The sequence below is a fragment of the Acartia tonsa genome, chromosome 2 (assembly GCF_053477335.1).
Source record: "Acartia tonsa isolate MP-2025a chromosome 2, ASM5347733v1, whole genome shotgun sequence".
Taxonomy (NCBI): Eukaryota; Metazoa; Arthropoda; class Copepoda; order Calanoida; family Acartiidae; genus Acartia; species Acartia tonsa.
Genome location: NC_137261.1, coordinates 25,037,819 through 25,057,873, shown reverse-complemented (window position 1 = coordinate 25,057,873; position 20,055 = coordinate 25,037,819). Strand labels below are relative to the sequence as shown.

Genomic DNA, 20,055 nt, shown 5'->3' with positions numbered 1-20,055 from the left:
TGTGTTTGTGTGTGTGTGTGTGAGTGTGCGTGTGTGTGTGTGTCTATGTATGTGTGTATATGATAAAGATTTACTAATGGATCTAAAGGGATAAGACAATGGCCGTTAAATTGATGTTCGTACCCATTGATGAAAGACAAAATTACCCCTTGTGTAGATGAAAATTATTGGGTGAAAAATTTGGATAACCATTAATAATTTAAGAGTACTCAAAGTTTTTTGTTGTTATATAATTTTGGGTACCAGTATAATTTAGAGTCCAAAGTCCGGGATTTAAAACTTTGGACAGTAAATTGATGTACGTACCCATTGATGATAGAAAAAAATAATATCTTCTGTAGATGTGAATTATTGGTTGGTTAGTTTAGACACTAATATCAGATACTTAAAAGAATCAACCAATGAAAATTTAACAAGAGTACCCAAAGTTTTTTACTAACCTTGTTATATAATTTTGGGTACCAAAGTCCCGATATTTGATGATTGAATAGTCCTATTGAAATAAAATTATTTTACTTTTATTTAAAGGGATTAGATAAACCTTATCATAAAGAGGATGTCTGTTTGTCTGTCTGTACCAAAGGATCTTGCTGAACTGATCGGGTTCTCCTTAACAGGGCCACTACTCATAGGTCCCGGGAAGGTTTTTAACTATTTTGGGGGAGAGGCCTCTAGGGGCGTGGCCGCTAGTATAAGAAAAATTGATGTACATCCCTTATAATAATAAACAAAATGATCCCTTTTGGTTGAAATATGTGTTTCATTACTGCTAACCAACCAATTAGAATATAATAAAAAGGACAAAGCCCAATCTGTCCTACTTTTGATTCCTGTGACGTCATAAAAATGAGAGATTATCCACCTCTTTTTAAGGGTTTTCTTTCCCACTTCTCCTCTCATCTCCCTCATTTTATGACGTCATAGGAATCGAAAGTAGGAAAGATTGGGCTTCGTCTAATAAAAGTTTTTTGAGCACATAAATAAAGGAGTATGTATCTAAAACTTTGGGCACCAGTTTAATTTACAGTCCAATGTCCCCTCCCTCCCTGTTTATGATACGGATATACAAAATCATGATAACTGGTGGACCAATTTGTTTTTTTAAATTAAAGAATTTAGATAATCATTTCTTATTTATATAAAAAGTAAGGATTTGTGTATGTCTAGGTGTACCGAAGGATCTTGCTAACCACTGAACCGTTATAGTTCTCATTTACAGTGTAGCTTCTCATAGGTCCTGGGAAGGTTTACAACTATTTTGTGTAAGGGTACCACGCACCACTCTTAAAAAAAAAACATTTTATTTTCCAAATTCATCTTTTTAAAACTAAAATTCAAATTGGGGGGAGGGTCAATTCCCTATACATCTCAAGTGCCCTTAGAGGCGAAGTCGCTAGTTTATTATAAATTAAAAAGATAAAGTAAAATCTTTTTTTGGAGGGGGGGAGGATATGTGTATTTTTTTATTATGTTATTATGTTATGTTTTGTTATGAACCTTCCCAGGACCTATGAGAAGCTACACTGTAAAGGAGAAGGATATCGGTTCAGCGGTTATCAAGATCCTTCGGTACACAAAGACAGATATACACTGATTATGTTACTTTTCTATAAAGATTTGTTAATTAAGAAAATACTGTTCATAGTTATTTCTCGTATCGTATTATAAATGGCTTTCTGCGGGTTCCACGACAAACGTAAGAGTCCCAAACGTCAGAGTGGAAAAACATCAGAGTGGACAAACGCAAGAGTCCCAAACGTCAGAGTGGGACAAACGTCAGAGTGGGACAAACGTCAGAGTGGACAAACGCAGGATTTTTGGGACAAACGTCAGAGTGGACATTTTATAAGTAAAACGTATGAGTCTCGATTTTATAATCATTAAAGCGCTGCGGCTAGGTAGGCCAGGGTGCTGAGTGCTGCAGCCAGAGTCATTTTCTTTATGATTAGGTTAGGTTAGGTTATAGGCTAGGGGGCCGAGCGCCCGCGGCTAGGCAGGCTAGGGGGCCGAGCGCTGCGGCTAGGTAGGCCAGGGTGCTGAGTGCTGCAGCCAGAGTCATTTTCTTTATGATTAGGTTAGGTTAGGTTATAGGCTAGGGGGCCGAGCGCCCGCGGCTAGGCAGGCTAGGGGGCCTAACTGTCTATTTTTTGTCATATAATTAAAATAGCATAGACTCTGATGTTTTACTTAAGCAATGTCCACTCTGACGTTTGTCCCACTCTGACGTTTGTCCCACTCTGACGTTTGGGACTCTTGCGTTTGGGACTCTTGCGTTTGGGACTCTTGCGTTTGGGACTCTTGCGTTTGTCCACTCTGACGTTTGGGACTCTTACGTTTGGGGTAGGACCTTTCTGCGGATATAGAATGTACAATTATAAGATTAAAACTAGTTTTAATCTTATGATTGTACATTTCTATATTCGTAGAAAACTGGATATAATACGATGCTAGACATAGTTTTTTCGTATTGATGAGAACCGGTTCATATCCACCGGATTCGAATGAATACGAGAAAAATCTTTATTGAATAAAAAACCCAATAGGTCCACTGGTTATCAGTATTATAAACAGGGAGGGAGGGGATATTGGACTGTTAATTATACTAGTGCCCAAAGTTTTAAATACATACTCCGGTATTATCCTCTTAGAAATTTTTTTTTCAATATTGAAAATTTGAGTACCCCTCCCCTCCCCCCGACAGCGAACTATGAACTCTGGCCGCAGCGCTCGGCTCCCTAGCCTGCCTAGCCGCAGCGCTCGGCCCCCTTGCCTGCCTAGCCGCAGCGCTCGGCCCCCTTGCCTGCCTAGCCGCAGCGCTCGGCTCCCTAGCCTAAAACCTAACCTAACCTAAAATAGTTGTTCGTCGGTAGTCAAGGGGGGGGGGGGGGGGGTACAAAATTGAAAAAAATTGTGAAAAAATTTTCTAAGAGGATAACGCCCATACTCCCTTATTTTTGTATTCAAAAACTTTTGGTACTTTTATAGAAATTGTTTTTAAACAAGGATGACAACATCCATAAAAGCGAAGCTCTGAAATGGTAGGACAAACGGACATTAACACTTGTATAATGTCAGAACTGAATAATCAGAATGCGAATGTATAAGAGTCAAAGCAAAATTGTTAGTAAATTTGTTGAAAAACTGCTTGATACAGGATAATAATTATGGACATACTTACATTTTTAGGACTTGATTATAGAGTTGCTTCGCTTATAATATTGTACTTTGTTGTTCCAGGAATCAGTATACCAAAAATCAGACCAATCGGATAATTAGGTCACATACAAATTTGCTGTTAAAAATGTAAAAAAATTAATGGACATACGGACATTCTGGTAATGATTATAGAGTTGCTACGCTTTCTAACTAGTACCTAACTATTTCAGGAATCACCATGCAAAATTTGAAATCGATAGGACAATTCTAACATGCCTAAATTAACGGAAAAAGATATTCAAAAAAGTAAAAAAAATCAATATGTTAAAATTGACGTATGGACATTTTGGTAATGATTATAGAGTTGCTACGCTTTCTAAATCATACCTAACTACTCAAGGAATCACCATGCAAAATTTGAAATCAATAGGACAATTCTAACATGTCTAAATTAACGAAAAAAAGCTATCCGTAACGGACGGATGGACAGACGGACCGACGGACGGACCGACCCTAATTATAGAAAAGCTTCGCTTTTAAAAATACTCAAAACCAACCCAAAGCTTCAATGAATTAAAGAAACCAAATTGGTCCGCTGATCCTTGCATAGAAAAAAAGTAGGTATATAAAGGGATAAGACAATGTAAAATAAATTAATGTACATGATTCACAAAATTAACCCTTCTTTAGATTACGATTAGTGGTTTAAACTTTGAAAACTCAACTTAATATAAACCAACCAAACAAAATTCTCTCAGGTCCCCAAAATTCTTATAAACATTATTAAAAAAAACTTTGGGGACAAATGTAATAAACAATCCGTTGTCTCATCTCTCTCTGAGAAAAAGAAAGACAGTTAGACATCCTGTTACTTTAATATAAGAATTAATTGCACCAGTAGAAATAAAGAGAGAGGGACAATTGGCTGTTTATTACACTAGTCCCCAAAGTTTTATAATAACATTTTCCTATGACACCAACAAAATTAAGATAGATGGTCAAACATTTACCCCCCCCCCCCCCCCGGTATGCATCTATTTTGACACCCTGTATGCATCAATTTGGACACCCCGTATGCATCAATTTGGACCCGGTATGTATCAATTTGGTCACCCCAATTTTTTTGCTTTATTGCAAATAGCTTGCCTCTTTTGTGTCCATCACATGACAAGGGAAGGAGATGGTCCATTTTATTGAGCAGTCTAATCATCTCATAACTCCATTGAGGATGAAGCCTCAGCTATTCCAGGCCAAATTTCAGGCCCTATATATTAGTAACAAAATTTCCCACTAGGAGTCTCAATTTTTAAATAAAACAAGGCACAAACCTACAAACTTTCATCAATGTTAGGTAAAAAAAATGACATATTCTACACCACACACATATTAGAAAACAATTTTATTATACAATAAAGTCAGTTTAATACAAAACAACATATGGATAGTGGCAGTTGTCTAACTATATACCTCCTTATGAATAGAATATCACCTTATCATGTAACCCTTTCCCCTCTTTGAAATAGAATTGGGGTTAAAGTTGAATCTCAGTCCGCGGAATGACCTCAATGGACACTAGGATTATAAGGGGGGGGGGGTATCCATTTTGACACTTACCGGGTGTCCAAATTATTGCATACTGGGGTGGGAGGGGGGGGGCTATATGTTTGACCCTTTATCTTTTTACCCCGTATCTTTCATTTTATACCCTGTATGCTTTAATTTTGACCCACTATCCATTGTTCATTACCCATTTGTCTGTTTTAAGCAAAAAAGTTGAGGTGACCAAATTAATATATACCGGGTCAAAATTTATGCATACCGGGGGGGGGGGGTATATGTTTGACCCTTTATCTTTTTACCCCCTATCTTTAATTTTGTACCCTGTATGCTTTATTTTTGACCCACTATGTATTGTTCATTACCCATTTGTCTGTTTTAAGCAAAAAAAATTGGGGTGACCAAATTAATATATACCGGGTCAAAATTGATGCATACCGGGTGTCAAAATAGATGCATACCCCCGGGGGGGGGGGTTTAATTTTCATGATACCGGGTATCTCCACTCCTAAACTAGGATGCTGCCTAAAAGTTATATCTGTGCATTTGCTTGATATAAAAAAGTTATTCAGTTTTCACAAAAAAAACAATATGCAATGCAATGGATTTGGCAAAAGACGCACAAACCTTGATTATAGAGTAGCCTCTCTATTAAAATAAAACTTTATTTAGAAGACGACATTTACAGCCCAACAACAATTAAATTGCGGCATTCAGCGCACGGCCAGAAAAATAATGTAAACAGGGCGATGTGTAACTTTCTTTTTCACGGTCTCAGCATATTTTGATAAAAGTAATTTGTGATTATAGTGAATTAATCATAAAACAGTTAATAATAATGGAAGTAATATATCGTCTTATATATTGTTGATTTAGTTCTTAAAATATGTGTTTGTTATTCGTTTATAATGTAAGTATTCTGCTCTTTTATGGATCAATATTTATACCCATATATGTATGTATTTTTATTTAAAATCAGTTTATTTAACCAGACCACAAAAATGGAGTCGGATGACGGAAGCGAAGGCTTCCGACATTTTCTTGACAGTGATGAACATGAAACTATCCCTGTAGCTATTGAGTTACAAACTGAGGATGGTGATGACTATGAAGGCCTAATTGATGGCCAGGACGGAGAAGGTAAAGAAAGCGGCTTAATTAATGGTCAAGACGGTGAAGATTATATGCAAGGTTTCGTACAGGAGGATGGTGAAATGGTTTTCCCGTGTGACGGAGAAGGTTGTAATAAAGTGTTTCCCAAAAGACATCTCCTGACCAAACATCAAAAGTGTCACAACATGGAACGGCCGTTTAAGTGCGACGAATGTGGGAAGACTTATCGTAGAAATGATGTTCTACTTGCACATATCAGAACACATACAGGAATAGTTCAAAATAAATAAATGAAAGTATAACACTTAGCTTTATAATAAAGCCTATCTTAAATATTCAAAGAACAAAATTTGCAACTCAGGATGCTAGATCTTTATGTCAGTTCTCCACCTCTTAAATTGCATAAATTATTTTATTTAACGTTTAATTGAGTTTGATCTTGACACTTATTTGAACTATTATAACGTTCAGGTGAAAAACCATATACATGTGACCTGTGTGATAAAGCATTTCAACTCAATAGAGACTTGATAACCCACAAACGATCTCACACAGGAATGATTACGCCTGAATTTATTACAAATGTGAAGAAATTATTTCCTAGAAATCGATTGTTATACCTACAGGGTTTCACCAAAAAATTGCGTTTTCACGTTTAGGGATTCAACCAGTAAAAGTATGACAAAAGTAATCATTGTGATATTTAATTTGGTAGAACCTTGTATTTTATGGTTTAATCTCAACTTTTTTTTTCATTTAAAAGCAGCTTTATAGCACGGACGATGAATTATTTTATCAATTTATTTTAAATATTTAATCAAAACCTTCTTTCGGGGTAAAAAAATAATGAATTCTTCTCTGCACGAATTTAAATTTTTGGTTTAAACACCTCATGACCGTTCCTCACCCCTTTACTTTCTTAATCCCTTTACTTTGATTGACAGCTTAGCTCCTAAGTTTCATCTTATTTAATACTCTTCTTTTTATAAAAACCAACTCATATTTAGACTTTATCATAAATTGATTAGGTGAGAGGCCATTTCCTTGTGATATCTGCGGTAACTTTTATGCAACAAAACAATATCTTACAAGACACAAACGTTGTCATACAGGTAACCTTTTCTTATATGCAGTTATTATTAGTAACACATCTTTATGTAGGTAGTAATTTAACTGTTACATTTAATAGACTTACAAATTTCAACCTGATAGTATTCATATAATATTTAAGTAACTTCATTAGGTAATTTTTTAATTAAAGCAAACATTGAGAAAAATGATTTTAGGCATAAGTTTCCAGATTTCTGTTTAACATGTAATTTTTTTATTGCATTAAATAACAGATAATTAGGTAACTCTGAAATGTTTGTCATGTTGTTCTTGTAAAAATACAACCGACTGTCTGACATCTAACTTGCGTATATTACAAGAATATGATTTCAAAGTCATAATATTTTTAAACTACTTGTTTGAAATTCTCTCAATTATATGCCTTAATTGTATAGTTAATATTATGTTAATAGTAGGTTATATTAAACTATCCTTTTTAACAAACCAAAAAAATTAAGTGGGTATAAAAACTATCATGATGATTTCTATTAACTTATTATTTTGCACCTAAAATTTATCTTTTTTTTTCAGAGGAAAGACCGCACACTTGTGATATCTGCCACAAATCTTATTCTCAGAAAACACACCTGAATGCACACAAAAGAACGCACACTGGCCAAAAGAAACACCAATGTGAACATTGTGAAAAATCATTTTATGCAAACAGTGATTTAGTGAAACACATTAGAGTCCATACGGGTGAACGTCCATATGCTTGTGAAATTTGCAACAAGTCGTTCTCACAACGAGGTCATTTGTCTGACCACAGGAAGGTTCACACGGGCGAGAAGTCATTTGAATGTGAGTTTTGTCATAAAATGTTTTCACTGAAAAACTCTTTGAGAAATCACTTACGGATACACACGGGAGAAAAGCCATATTCTTGTGACATTTGTTTTAAGACGTTTTCCCGAAGTGGCCACCTATCTAGACATAAAATCACTCACACAGGTAAATAAGTTATCTTTAAAAGTTGACCGGTTTATTCATTTTATAGGATTTAATAATAGAATATAATCCTCTTATATATTAGATTCTTTGATGATATTTACTTAGCCGAAATTTAAATATAAATTTTTTTTAGTATACTACCAAATTCATCAGCTTTTTGGTATGGCTTAATTGACCATTTTGGTCACTTTTTGTATACTTCATTGATTTTGTCTCGTTATATCATATGGGTATTTTAAGTTTTTAACCTGGTGATTATCACAATAATGGCTTTATTAGTACCAAGCTATCTTATTTATAGAATTTATAGTATTTGTAAATAGTACTTTTTATTTTAATCAAATCCCGAATTATCTTTTCTCTTGAGTAAAAGTGACTGAAGAATTAGTTATTTATCGCAACGTATTATAGACAGCTTATTGCGGAAGACCTGGGCCAACAAAAATGGTATTAACTTATGATTTTTATTTTCTATACTACGAAACGGTACATGATTTTTCAGTAAGAATCAGAACCGGTTCTATTTCAGCGAATATTAATCGTGTTCGAAGCCTTACTGGAAAAAGCAGGGGGGGGGGGGAGTTTGTACACTTATAGGAAATGAAAATTCAGTATCAAATTTTGCCCTGGACGTTTGGGCATGTTTTTATAGTTACCAATCTAATTATTTTGTAAGCTCTCTTATATGATTGAATATTCCTGTAAAACTTAGAAAACTGAATTTTGGGGCCCCTAAAACACTAAAAATATAAGTTAAGAGCTTATTTTTTTAAGATATCGAGCTGATTTTTTCAAGTGGAACCTTTTATCACTTAAATGAGTTTATTGCCACCCCAAATTACAATTTTGTACTTTACTTCTAGGGGCTTGTAAGCTTAGAACTTATAAATTTTGTTTTGGGGGGGTTGTTTTACCCCAAAAGCCCCTAAATTACATCTGTAGTTACTACTTATTTCAGTTTTGTGAAAATAGTTTCCATTAAAAAAATCAGCTCGATATCTTTAAAAATAAGTTCAGTACTAAAAATTTTAGTGTTTGGAGGGGTCCCACTAGCCCCTAGAAGGGAAGTCCCCAAATTCTGATTTTAAAGTTTTCAGGTAGATCCAATCATATAAGAGAGTTTGCAAAAATAGTTAGGTTGATAAATATGAAAACAAGCTCAAACGTCCAAGGCAAAAGTTGATACTGAATTTTTATTTCCTGTAAGTGTACAAACTCCCCCCCCCCCCCTTATTTTACCCAGTCCAGCTTATTTCTGTGTTTTTAGGTGAACGGCCATTCGCCTGCGATCTCTGTGACAAAGCATTTTCCAGTGACGGAGACATGAAGCGCCACAGAAAAAGACATTTTAAACCACTCAACAAAGTAACAGGCAACAACGTAAAAAGAACCAACATTATAGGAGAATTTATTGAATGTGGTAGTAGCGCAAATGGAGGCGGCGAGATCAATGGGAATAAGAAAAGTAAGAAGCGGGTGCAAACTCCCAAACAAATACAATTAGGCAAGGATCTAGGGATAATTATATGGGTCAAGAATAGCTACAAAAAATATTCCAACGGAATAAGTGCTTAATCATATCGGATCCTCATTTATAAATCAAGGAGGCCTAAACTTCAATTTGTTAGAGGTGAGGGAGGAGGAAAATCTGATGTAATTTTAAATAAAAAGATGATAACATCCATTAGTAGCGAAGCATAGTGTTAGATTGACAGATCGATAAAGTAAATTTTCAATTAAATATGCACGCTGTGCTCAAAAAAAATTTAGAAAGAAAAAGAAAGACATAAGTATAAAGAATGATATAAATACCTAAAGAATGATACTAACATCTAATTTCCTACATATTAGTGTATAAATTCTCCCTCCCCCTTGTCAAATTGTTTTATTTTAGAGTATTTTTCTACAGCTTTGAAACATTTTTAGAATTGACTAATTTAAAAAAATTTCAATAGCCTTTACATACTAGTGCATCTGTCCCTTAGTACAATTGTCGGTGTATTCATATTAAATAGGGTACATTAATAATATATTATAATTATAATGGGGTAATTAAAAATAGGCACTAAAGGTTTGTTTCCCAAAATATTGACCCAACCAAAAGGCTCATTCCTAAATCTTTGATAACTAGGTTTATCAGTAAAACAAGAATTGCCAGATGAAGAACTAAGTGAATACAACAGTATCGAAGTGTCAAGCAACTTTATCAAACAAGAAATTGATGATTTCGAGGAGGGGATGTCTTTACAGGATTTTAAAGCAAGTTTGAAACAAAAAATGAAAAGTTTGAACAATGTTGTAGATGATGAACTGTCAGAAAATAGTGTTAATGACAACAATGAGGACATGTCAGACGCAGAAGAGACGGATAATGAATTCTCAGAACAAGAACAAGCAGAAAATGAATCATCAGAACAAGAGGATGATATCGAGGGTTTAATGCCAGATAAATTTCTCAAGCATGAAATTATAGTCAATGAAAAAATTAAGATAGAAACTTAGTTTTATACCCAATGCAAATTATACTATTAACATGAAAAACAAGTCATTTTAATCAAGGACAGAGACACGTTTTAAGAAAATTAACTATGTCTATATCTACAACTAAATTTGTTATTTCTATTTTATATTGAACATATTTTTATGTTTTTATGTAATCTAGTTACAGGAATGTGGCACCTAAAGAAAACTATAAAAGAACTGTTTAAACCAGTAAAAGAACTAATTCTGATAAAAATAATAAACTTACTACAGCACAGTAAAATCAAGTAAATAAATAGTATTACATTTTACCAACATAAAATTTTGACTGTTGTAATAAGAGGCACATGTTTTTTCTTTAGTTGCTACATCCTTTCCTTGCTTCTGTCCTTGTAACAAATTAGGTACTCACTATTTTATGTGTCACAAATAATTATATGAATTTTAAAAACTATTTACTTTAAAAATTGTAAATAAACCACTTTTAAGTCAAAACAAACTATGAATATTTATTTAAACTAACTTGAAAAATTAATATGTAAATTTATGTTTTGAATTATTATTATTGTTTAAATAGATAGTTCCACTGTAGACACTTTAACCTAAATTAGTAATCCCAATAATTATCATATTCCAGATGGTATATTTTCGTTTTTCGTTTGAATACCCCAGGATTATCTTCTATACTATGATTAAAAAAAAACTCGTTAAATTCACTTCGTGGAACTATCCCTTTTGCAAGGAAAAATTTTATTCACTTTAAGTTTTAATACCTACCTATTTTGTTTTGTTGAAATTAGCATTTATAGTTGATTATTTGGCTGAACTCATGAGTGTTTGTCATATTTTTTTTAAAAACCGTTCCTATTAACCATTTGATATTTGTTGAAATTTTGTTACATGAATTAGGGATTTTATTTTTTTGTTGTTGTTAAAATTTCATCAGTCATCACTAGATCACTACTTTTGGTACTTTTTGAAATTCTACCTCGTTTTCCATAGGCAGAAAAGAAAGAAACCTGCGTAAACCTGGTGCCTAGGCTTTATCTTTGGACTGAAAGGATAGGTTAATAAAGATAAAATCATTCTTATATGATGAATTTCACGAAGATTTAAGATTTTTTGGATAGACCTCCAGGTTCCGAAGCTCCAGGCCTCCAGGCAGGTGGTCTCTGTACAGGTAAAAATGAAAAAAAAATTTTTTTTAAGTTACAGGTCAACTTATAAAACAAAATATGCATCTTTTTTAATGTTATTCACATATTTGAAAAAAACACGCATATGTATTTCGTTTCATAAGCTGACCTCTAACTCTTAAATTTTTTTTTTTCATTTTTACCTGTACAGAGACCACCTGGAGGCCTGGAGCTCCGGAACCTGGAGGTCTAACCAAAAATCTTAAAACTTCGTGAAATTCATCATATAAGAATGATTTTATCTCTAATAACCTATCATAACCTATCCTCTCAGTCCAAAGATAAAGTCTAGGCACCAGGTTTTACGCAAATGTGTCAAAACTCCCCCCCCCCCCCTTATTATTATTTTGCGTCTTTATTTATTAGGTGTATTTAATCTTATTTAATAGTTACATTTTTAACGTAATTTCTCGAACCAGTACAAACCTATTGGGCTCTATCACATAACCTCAAAGAGAATAAGTTTATACATTTTTTCAAAATTTAACTAACATTTCGAGTGACATATTTTGTTGTTACAAAATTATATTGTTATAATCTTAGATAAAGTCTTTTGTTATTCTAGTGTATAGAGTTTTTTTTTTGAATTATGAACTAAATTATTTTTATTTATCTTGATTAAGATTTTTTAAATAAAGAAAATATGTTGTAGTTCTTTTCTTTGGACAGATAGTTGTTCTTTGAAGTTTTGGATCTACTGCAGTTCACGGTTAAATATTGCCGGTAACAAATATTGCCAAAAATCTATGAATTTTAAAGGCTTCTAGCTGCCAAACGGCTGAACGTACAGATCATACCCGCACACCATTTTAAGCGGTATAAGAAGGCCTACAAATAATCTGGAATAGCCAAGATCCAATGATGCACAGGGAATGCCTCACTGAAGAAAAAATGCGTAAAATAGGACTTTTTCGCGCATTTCTCTGCACTGCGAGATAATTATGCATTATTGATTTATGGCTATTCCAGATTATTTGTAGGCCTGCTTATGCCGCTTAAAACAGTGTGCGGGCATGATCTGTATGTTCAGCCGTTTGGCAGCTAGCAGCCTTAGAAATTCATAGATTTTTGGCAATATTCGTTACCAGCAATATTTTACCGTGAACTTCAGTAGATCCGAAGTTTTAGTTTATTATCTTAAATAGGTATGTTAAATATTTTCAAGGTGGGAGACGAGAGTTGTAAGTAAAAACCCCACCGAAATTCCTCTATCCTTGACTCAACCTTAACAGAGCATCGCAAATGTGTTTGTTTCAAAAGTTCGTGCACATTTGCTATAGAAAAGAAACAGCCGAGGCCACTTTTTTATTTTTGCAACGATTTTAGTCCTAGTAAGATGTGAAATATAAATCCAATATAATGGATAGAAAGGGTTTGCTCTGCGTGAATATTTGTTAATTAACAGACGAATTTGGTTTTACCTTATCATAGAAGATTTTAATTCAATTTGTAAGAAGCGAGGCTACTCTATAACTCACTATGTCTGCCAGTCCCATCAGTCAGTTAGTAACGCTATGGGTGTAATGTAATTTTCTTCACAGCTAGTTAAGATACAATGCTGAAATTTCTTGTCAACATTTCATCAAACTGCTTTTAGCAGGTTTTTACTAATTTTCAAAATTCGTAAATAAGGGTATCAAAATTAAATTTTCCGTCTTCCTAAGAGATTTTTGTATATGTAAATGAAAGGACAAAAAATGTGATGTCGTGATTTTCTCTCTTGATTTCAACGAATGCCCTTTAAATCTCCTCCGTATTCTTCACCATGATGTTTTGTGCTTCGCTACTTATGGATGTTGTCATCCTTGATTTTATGTTTCCTATTTTTTTTCAGTGAGGTGTACAAACAAAATGGTCAGGTTTAGGAGGGAGAGAGTGCACTCGGAGTGAGTAACATCTAGAAACTTGAAAACAAATCAACATCTATACTTGCAACTCTGTGGAAAGAGAGGATTGAAAAAGAAAAATATACTAAATATTTGAGATAAGGAAAAGTTCTAAGTAAGATATTAATAAATTTTAACATTACATTGCATATTCTAGTATCATATGAAAGACTAAATAACGCTATATAGCCACCCGTATGTTAAACATCCATTTAAACAGTTTTGTATGTTTATTGCTCATAAGCTGAATGTTATCTTCAATACAATTTTATTCTTAAATCTACTTAAAAGTTAAAACGTATTGAAAAGGGGAGTATTTACGAACTTGAGCAAGGCAATTTAGTTCATCAAATTCTTAGGCACAAAAATTTGCTTTTGTGATATACCTCCTATATTTTATCAAAAGGAACGGTAATTTGAAAACATTTGATTTTTACTCGACAAAATCGCTCAGCATTTCATTTTTTTATATAAAAATGTGGATCAGCTAAAATAATTTCGTTTATTTAACTTTTTAAAAAGAAGCCTATTAACCAAAAAAATCTGAAAAGAAGCAGTGGTTATGATTTTTGTTCACCATTAATCAATGGAACATGATTGTGGTTTTCATTCTCTACCAACAACATTTTCCTTCATTTGCCTGCAGGAGCACTTCATGCAGTAAATAATAATTTAAAATCTTTCATAGAACTGTCCTTTATAGAAGCACATTTTATCAAATATGGAAGAAAACGGAGCTTGTTTCAGTGATGAAGCCGACGTCTTACTATCAGATTTATTTAGCTCCAATTATGAATCTAATATGGCAGACATGCAACAGAATGAATTCAACATGGAGTATTATGAATCTATGTCAACTAATGAAACAAATATACCAAACTTGCAACTATCAAACTATGATAATTCAACAATGACAGACACACAATTAATAGATGCATTGTTATCTACAGATGAATCCAATAGGGAAGACACCCAGTTACAAAATAAGATTAATGAATCTCATACGGCGGATGGTCATCCTCCTGATGAATCCATTGAATTCAATGTTGCGGCTGAACCTCCATCTGCTGAACTAGTTTTAACAGACAAATCTCTAGAGAAAAGAAATGATGAAAATTTGTATTCACCCGCCTGTACAAAGTCACAATTATTTACAGGATCATACTAAATGCAAACCAAATTCAATAAATATACATATTTAATATTTTTTTTATTCTAAAAATGTAGACATCTCTATGAAGCGAATAAACAAATTTTTATATTCAGTTTATTTATTTGTGGCAAAAATTTTAGATTACAGGGGCTCTCATTTTTAATAAAATTAATGCCTAATCAGTTTTTGGTGTGCTATTGGATTCTCGCCTAATTAGAAAGTTTTGTATCATAGGATTTCAGACAAGCTTATTTTTTTCTATTTAAGGAACCATGCAAGATTTATATACCGCTTTAACTGCTGAAAGACTGCCACGAGTAGACCCAATACCAAAAATTTGAAGCCTCCAGCTTCAATAACAAAAAAGTTATAGACATTTCTAAATCATATTTTTAGTACAATGAAAATTTTGAAACTGATAACATTTTTACAATAAAAACATTCTTCTTTATAGTCAAATGCATTAAAAAAATTCAGTTTAATTTGCGTTGTATTGAGAGTACTGTAGCGTGAGAATGCCAGCCGTTAGGATTTCCAGCCAATCAGAAGGCTGAGTCTGTGCTAAGTCCGCTGAACAACTAATCAGAGCTGAGTATCTGTATTACTTGCATTAGTTTAATTTTTTCCTGCTATGAATTTACGCTTTCAAACGCAATTTAAACCGAAAAGGGATGTTTTTATTGTAAAAATATCAGTTACTGACAGTCTAAGTTTCTGACAAAGATAAGCTTTTAATTTTGCTTCCAGACGACGTAATTTAATATTGAAATTTCCATTATTAGCAATGAAAATCTTTCAAAACTTTCATTTACTAAAATAATCCTTTTGAAATGTCTAACTTTTTTGTTATTGAAGCTGGAGGTTTCAAATTTTGGGTGTTGGGTCTACTCGTGGCAGGCTTTCAGCAGTTAAAGCGGGGTATTTCTTGCAGGGTTCCTTTAATTTCACCTTACACAAAAATTATACTTGAATTTGAAAGCATTTATGTTGCACAGGACGTGATAGATTCTCAACTGATTCAGCTGTTGATTTAGATGATTGTTTTGATTCTGAACTAGTTAGTCAACAAAGGAATGAAAGGTTAATGATGCCCTTGTATTTTTATAACTTTGTGTATTTTTATTTTTAAAACGTTGGTAGTGTTTATTAATTGTATTTTTAAAGTCTCAGCTTTTCTATAATTAGGGTTGGTCCGTCCGTACGTTCCTCTTGTTTTTCTGCAATCTAGCAACAAATTTATGTACAATTTTATTTTAACTTACAAATTAATGTTCAGCTTACCTATTAAGTTCTGTACAAGAGTTATTGTTAGTTTGATTTTAGAGCTGTGCCTTTATGGATGTTGTCATCCTTGCTATTTTAATCTTAGTGTATATTTGTTTTAGTTTCTTGACTTAATTATTTTATTTTCCATTCCTTTTTTTTAGTGAGCAGTTGAGAGTTTCTAGCGCTGCTTCTCTAGACTCTGGTACCTCTGACCTATGCGAAATTTCTCAAAATGACAATGCCACCAAAGAATTATTCACTATTAAAACTAATGAATTTACTATTTCTGTAACAACTTTGGATCAAAATCAAACTTACAACGCCAAAGATATTCAAACAAATGAACCAATTATTGAAAACAGAAGGAAAACAAAGAATTTAAAATCTTATAAAAAAAGGAGACTTGATGAGGACCCGAGGCTGAAGGTTTGTGATATTTGCAACAGGCAGGGAGTCTTGACAATTTTAGGAGAACTGTAAAGTAATGTAAAATTTTCGGATCATGGAAAGAAAATCATTATTTTCACAGTAGCTTTTTTCCTATTCCTAGCCCTGCAGGGCCAATTTCCTAACTCTGCGGGGCAATCATTAACATTTTATTAACTTAGCCTAACCTAACCTATCAAAAGCTACTGTGGAAATACGAAGAAACCCTCTACTTCGTTTTCTTACAATGATCTTACATTTCCTATGCTAAAATAAATATTATACACGCAACCTTTCATGAAAAATAAGTTTTGAGCATAGTGCATTTTCTTTAACAATTTAGAATGTTTTTTTTGTGTTCTGAAAATGTTCTAATTTCCATTCATAGAAATATTGCAAAATTATCTTGCAAGAATCTTCCCCCTTAAACCTTAGGTAATTAAAGTAGTTATAAAAAATAATATGGGTTAGCGGATAGTTTGTTCGGTTCATAGACAAAACTGTGGATAATCTTTATTTAAAAAGTATTTGGTATATTTGTTGTCAAGACGATACTCTTAGGGATGTCGTTGATTTATATCAACATTTAGACAAACATGTAAATAGTATTCCAGAGGAGTGCGAACTCTGCGATCAGTCATTAAATAAAGGAGATGTGTTCTTTTTGCGTCTAAGCACCACAGATACTGTCTTTTCGTGCAAGGTATGGAATTTATATAGTAAATCAAATAAACAAGGGCACTTTTTTTCAAAACATGATGGTTTTTACGCTATTTCTGACAAAAAAAATTTCTAGATGTAATCTTCCTAACAAAGTTTTGATTTCTTTGCATTTTTATTTGTAGGCTGCAGCAATATTATTTTATGAATATACGTCGCTGGACTTCTTGTGTTGGATATGTTTCAGTAATCTTTCTTTCCATCAACCAGCCGCCTGTAGGCGAATTTACTGCCGTTTTCCGACAATTTTATACTTTTTTCACATTCATTTAAATTTTTAGCCGTCGCATAGGCTTTTGTATACCTACTCTTGTTGTAATCCTTATACTAAAGTAACAGGAAGTTTGTGTGTGTGTGTTTTTTGTATCAAAGGATCTCGCTAACCGCTGAACCGATCGGGTTATCCTTAACAGGGTAGCTTCTCATAGGTCCCGGGAAGGTTTATAACCATTTTCTTGGGGGTGGGACACCCCCACCCTCCCCCAAAAATGAAAAATCCCCCCCCCCAAATTTTTTTTCTTAATTTTCACTTTTTACTTTAAAATCTAAAATAAGAAATTGGGTTATCAAATTTGACTCTCCCCTTCTCATGGCCTCTAGGGGGCGTAGCCGCTAGTACTTTCTTAATGTAATTAATCATAGATTTCTTACAGAGGTGTTGTGAATTTTACTGTGGCAAATATCCACCTGAAGGCAAGAAGCTACACCTCGTTCATGTCTGGAAACAAAAAGCCATTGATTCCTTCAGGGTGATTAGATACCAATGTTTTCACATCGGTGGTGGTTCGAGACTGGGCATAAACCATGAATTTAAAAATTATTACTTTTTGCCGGAGTGTCAGCTGTGGAAAAATACAAGTACCTATGAATAGGGGAAATGCCTTGTTTAATTAACAGGTCTAAAAATCAGAAACGTAAAAATGTCATAATAAGTTGATGATTCTGTTTGAACTTCATTTTTAAGGAGGTGTTTTAATGCAACCATCTCGTAATCAATGATTAAATGGCACTTAGAATTCGAATTTCGATCTGAAATTTTTCATGAGTAATCCTTGGAAGGTCTATTTTTCCTAAATCGAACAAAAAGTTGGAAAAGTAACGGCTGGCGGCTCAGCCGTTTAGCCGTTTTTTTGCCTATTTTCAGGGCAAATTCATCATTAATTACGTAGGAATCAACTTTTTAAAACATATTTTTGGTTTAATTCATGTTAAATGATAGCAATAACCATTTTTTATATTTCTAGTACCAACAGCTACCGGCTAGAACCGTTTGATAAGGTTTTTGAGTCATAAAATGTATTATGTGGAGATAGGTTCCGTGACTAATTTGACTAAAGATATCCAAAAAATGGCAAAACGGCTGAGCCGCCAGCCGTTACTTTTTCAACTTTTTGTTCGATTTAGGGAAAATAGTCCTACCAAGGATTATTCATGCAAAATTTCAGATCGATTTTCAGTTAGATTTCAATTCGAATTCTAAGTGCCATTTAATCATTGATTACGAGATGGTTGCATTAAACCCCCCCCCCCCCTTTAATCCTTTTAATCAATATTTTTATACAGAGAGAGAGAGGGGACAATGGGCTGTTTATTAAACTAGTCCCCAAAGTTTTATAATAACGTTTTCTTATTCGTTGGCTTAACATTCGGAAATTTTGATTGGTTGATTCATTAAGTTGAGTTTCCAATCGTTTCAACTACTAATTTTAGTCCAAAGAAGCGGTGAATTTGTGTATCATCATTGGGGATGTACATCAATTTATCTGCCATTGTATCCCTGAGTTTCATCATTTTAAGCCAAGACCTTATTGTTTCTAATCACTGTTTAATAGAATCGGAAGCAAACACTGGAGTTTACAGAAGCGGGACTTGTCAAGAATTCATCTCACAGGAATATAACATGAAAACAACCCTAATTAGACATTTCTGTCACTATTGTTGTTTTCTTTTTCTTGGAATTGTTCAGTAATGTTTCATTTGATAAGCCTTATCAATGACTTTTCAGTATGATTCAAGGGGTTTAAAATGTTTCGGGGAGGGGGAGGGGGGTAGGGGGCGGTAAATGTGTTTTACATGACTAAAAATTCGCACCCACCATTCATAAAACATGATTCCTACCACCTACCTTTATTAAATGAAAAACTGCTCCTCGGTATATATTCCTCATAATGTTGTAGTCAAAATCAAATATTTTACTAATGTCATTCGTCCTCTTATTCCAATTACCTGGTTAGGGCGGGATTCTCCTTCGATTTTAAGTGAATATCTAGAGAATCCAGAGCATCATCCGCGTATAATGGGATGTGATACTTTAACAACCAAGGATATTAGGTCAAGTAACATCCTATAGACAACCAACCCTTTGATTCCACGACCGTTGTTTGGAAGTTCTAACTTTGCATGGCAATGAGTTGCTCCTATTTACTGGCGAAGGCCTTCTCTTTACTCTCACAATTAGTGTAACGTGCCAGACATAGCAGCAGTACATAACATTTTTAACGTCTCTAGTATGACGCGGTGGTGATTAGACTTAAACCCCAACACGTCCTCGACAACAAGGAGGCATCTATCATTTACGCTAATGCCTTATTTAAAAACTAATTTCTCTAAAATATCTTTTATAAATGTAAAATGATGTTATATGTTGTCTAGGTTTTCATGCAAATTATGCGAAGAAAATTTCATATTAGAGAGGACCCTGAATCATCACATCCAAACAGTTCATTCACCAGAAGGAATAGCTGCACTTTTTATCTGAAAAAGACTTTTTATAAAATATTCGTAATTTTCCATAGCCCAAAGCTGCTCTACAAAGAATTCGATTCATATGTCTTATTTGTTATAATATGTGTTATGTGCAAAGCTGCTCTATTAAACCACTTTTCAATTTAGAAGCTTCATTTTTTTACTTTTGCAGTGCAGGGGCTGTGATTCAGTACTTCTTGAAATATATTTTATCATTTCATTATGTGGAACCTGGTGTAAAGAAAGGGAGTAAATATACTTATAGGAAGTCAGTTGGATTGACGATAAGATTAGC

The 20,055-nt window shown here is 33.6% G+C and overlaps 2 protein-coding genes across 2 annotated transcripts; both read left to right on the top strand.

Moving 5' to 3' along the window:
- Nucleotides 1–5,444: 5,444 nt before the first annotated feature.
- LOC145307396 (uncharacterized) lies at nucleotides 5,445–13,510 on the top strand. Its single transcript, XM_080149815.1, has 6 exons — nucleotides 5,445–6,097; nucleotides 6,299–6,382; nucleotides 6,856–6,938; nucleotides 7,468–7,887; nucleotides 9,155–9,391; nucleotides 10,019–13,510. The coding sequence occupies exons 1-6, from the start codon at nucleotides 5,643–5,645 to the stop codon at nucleotides 10,387–10,389; spliced, it is 1,650 nt and encodes a 549-aa protein (XP_080005941.1). The 5' UTR covers nucleotides 5,445–5,642; the 3' UTR covers nucleotides 10,390–13,510.
- Nucleotides 13,425–19,802, top strand: LOC145307402 (uncharacterized). Its single transcript, XM_080149828.1, has 8 exons — nucleotides 13,425–13,565; nucleotides 14,154–14,609; nucleotides 15,601–15,683; nucleotides 16,031–16,315; nucleotides 16,857–16,998; nucleotides 17,669–17,764; nucleotides 18,848–18,907; nucleotides 19,669–19,802. Exons 2-8 carry the CDS (start codon nucleotides 14,172–14,174, stop codon nucleotides 19,771–19,773), a joined length of 1,209 nt encoding a protein of 402 aa, XP_080005954.1. The 5' UTR covers nucleotides 13,425–13,565; nucleotides 14,154–14,171; the 3' UTR covers nucleotides 19,774–19,802.
- The last annotated feature ends 253 nt before the right edge of the window (nucleotides 19,803–20,055 follow it).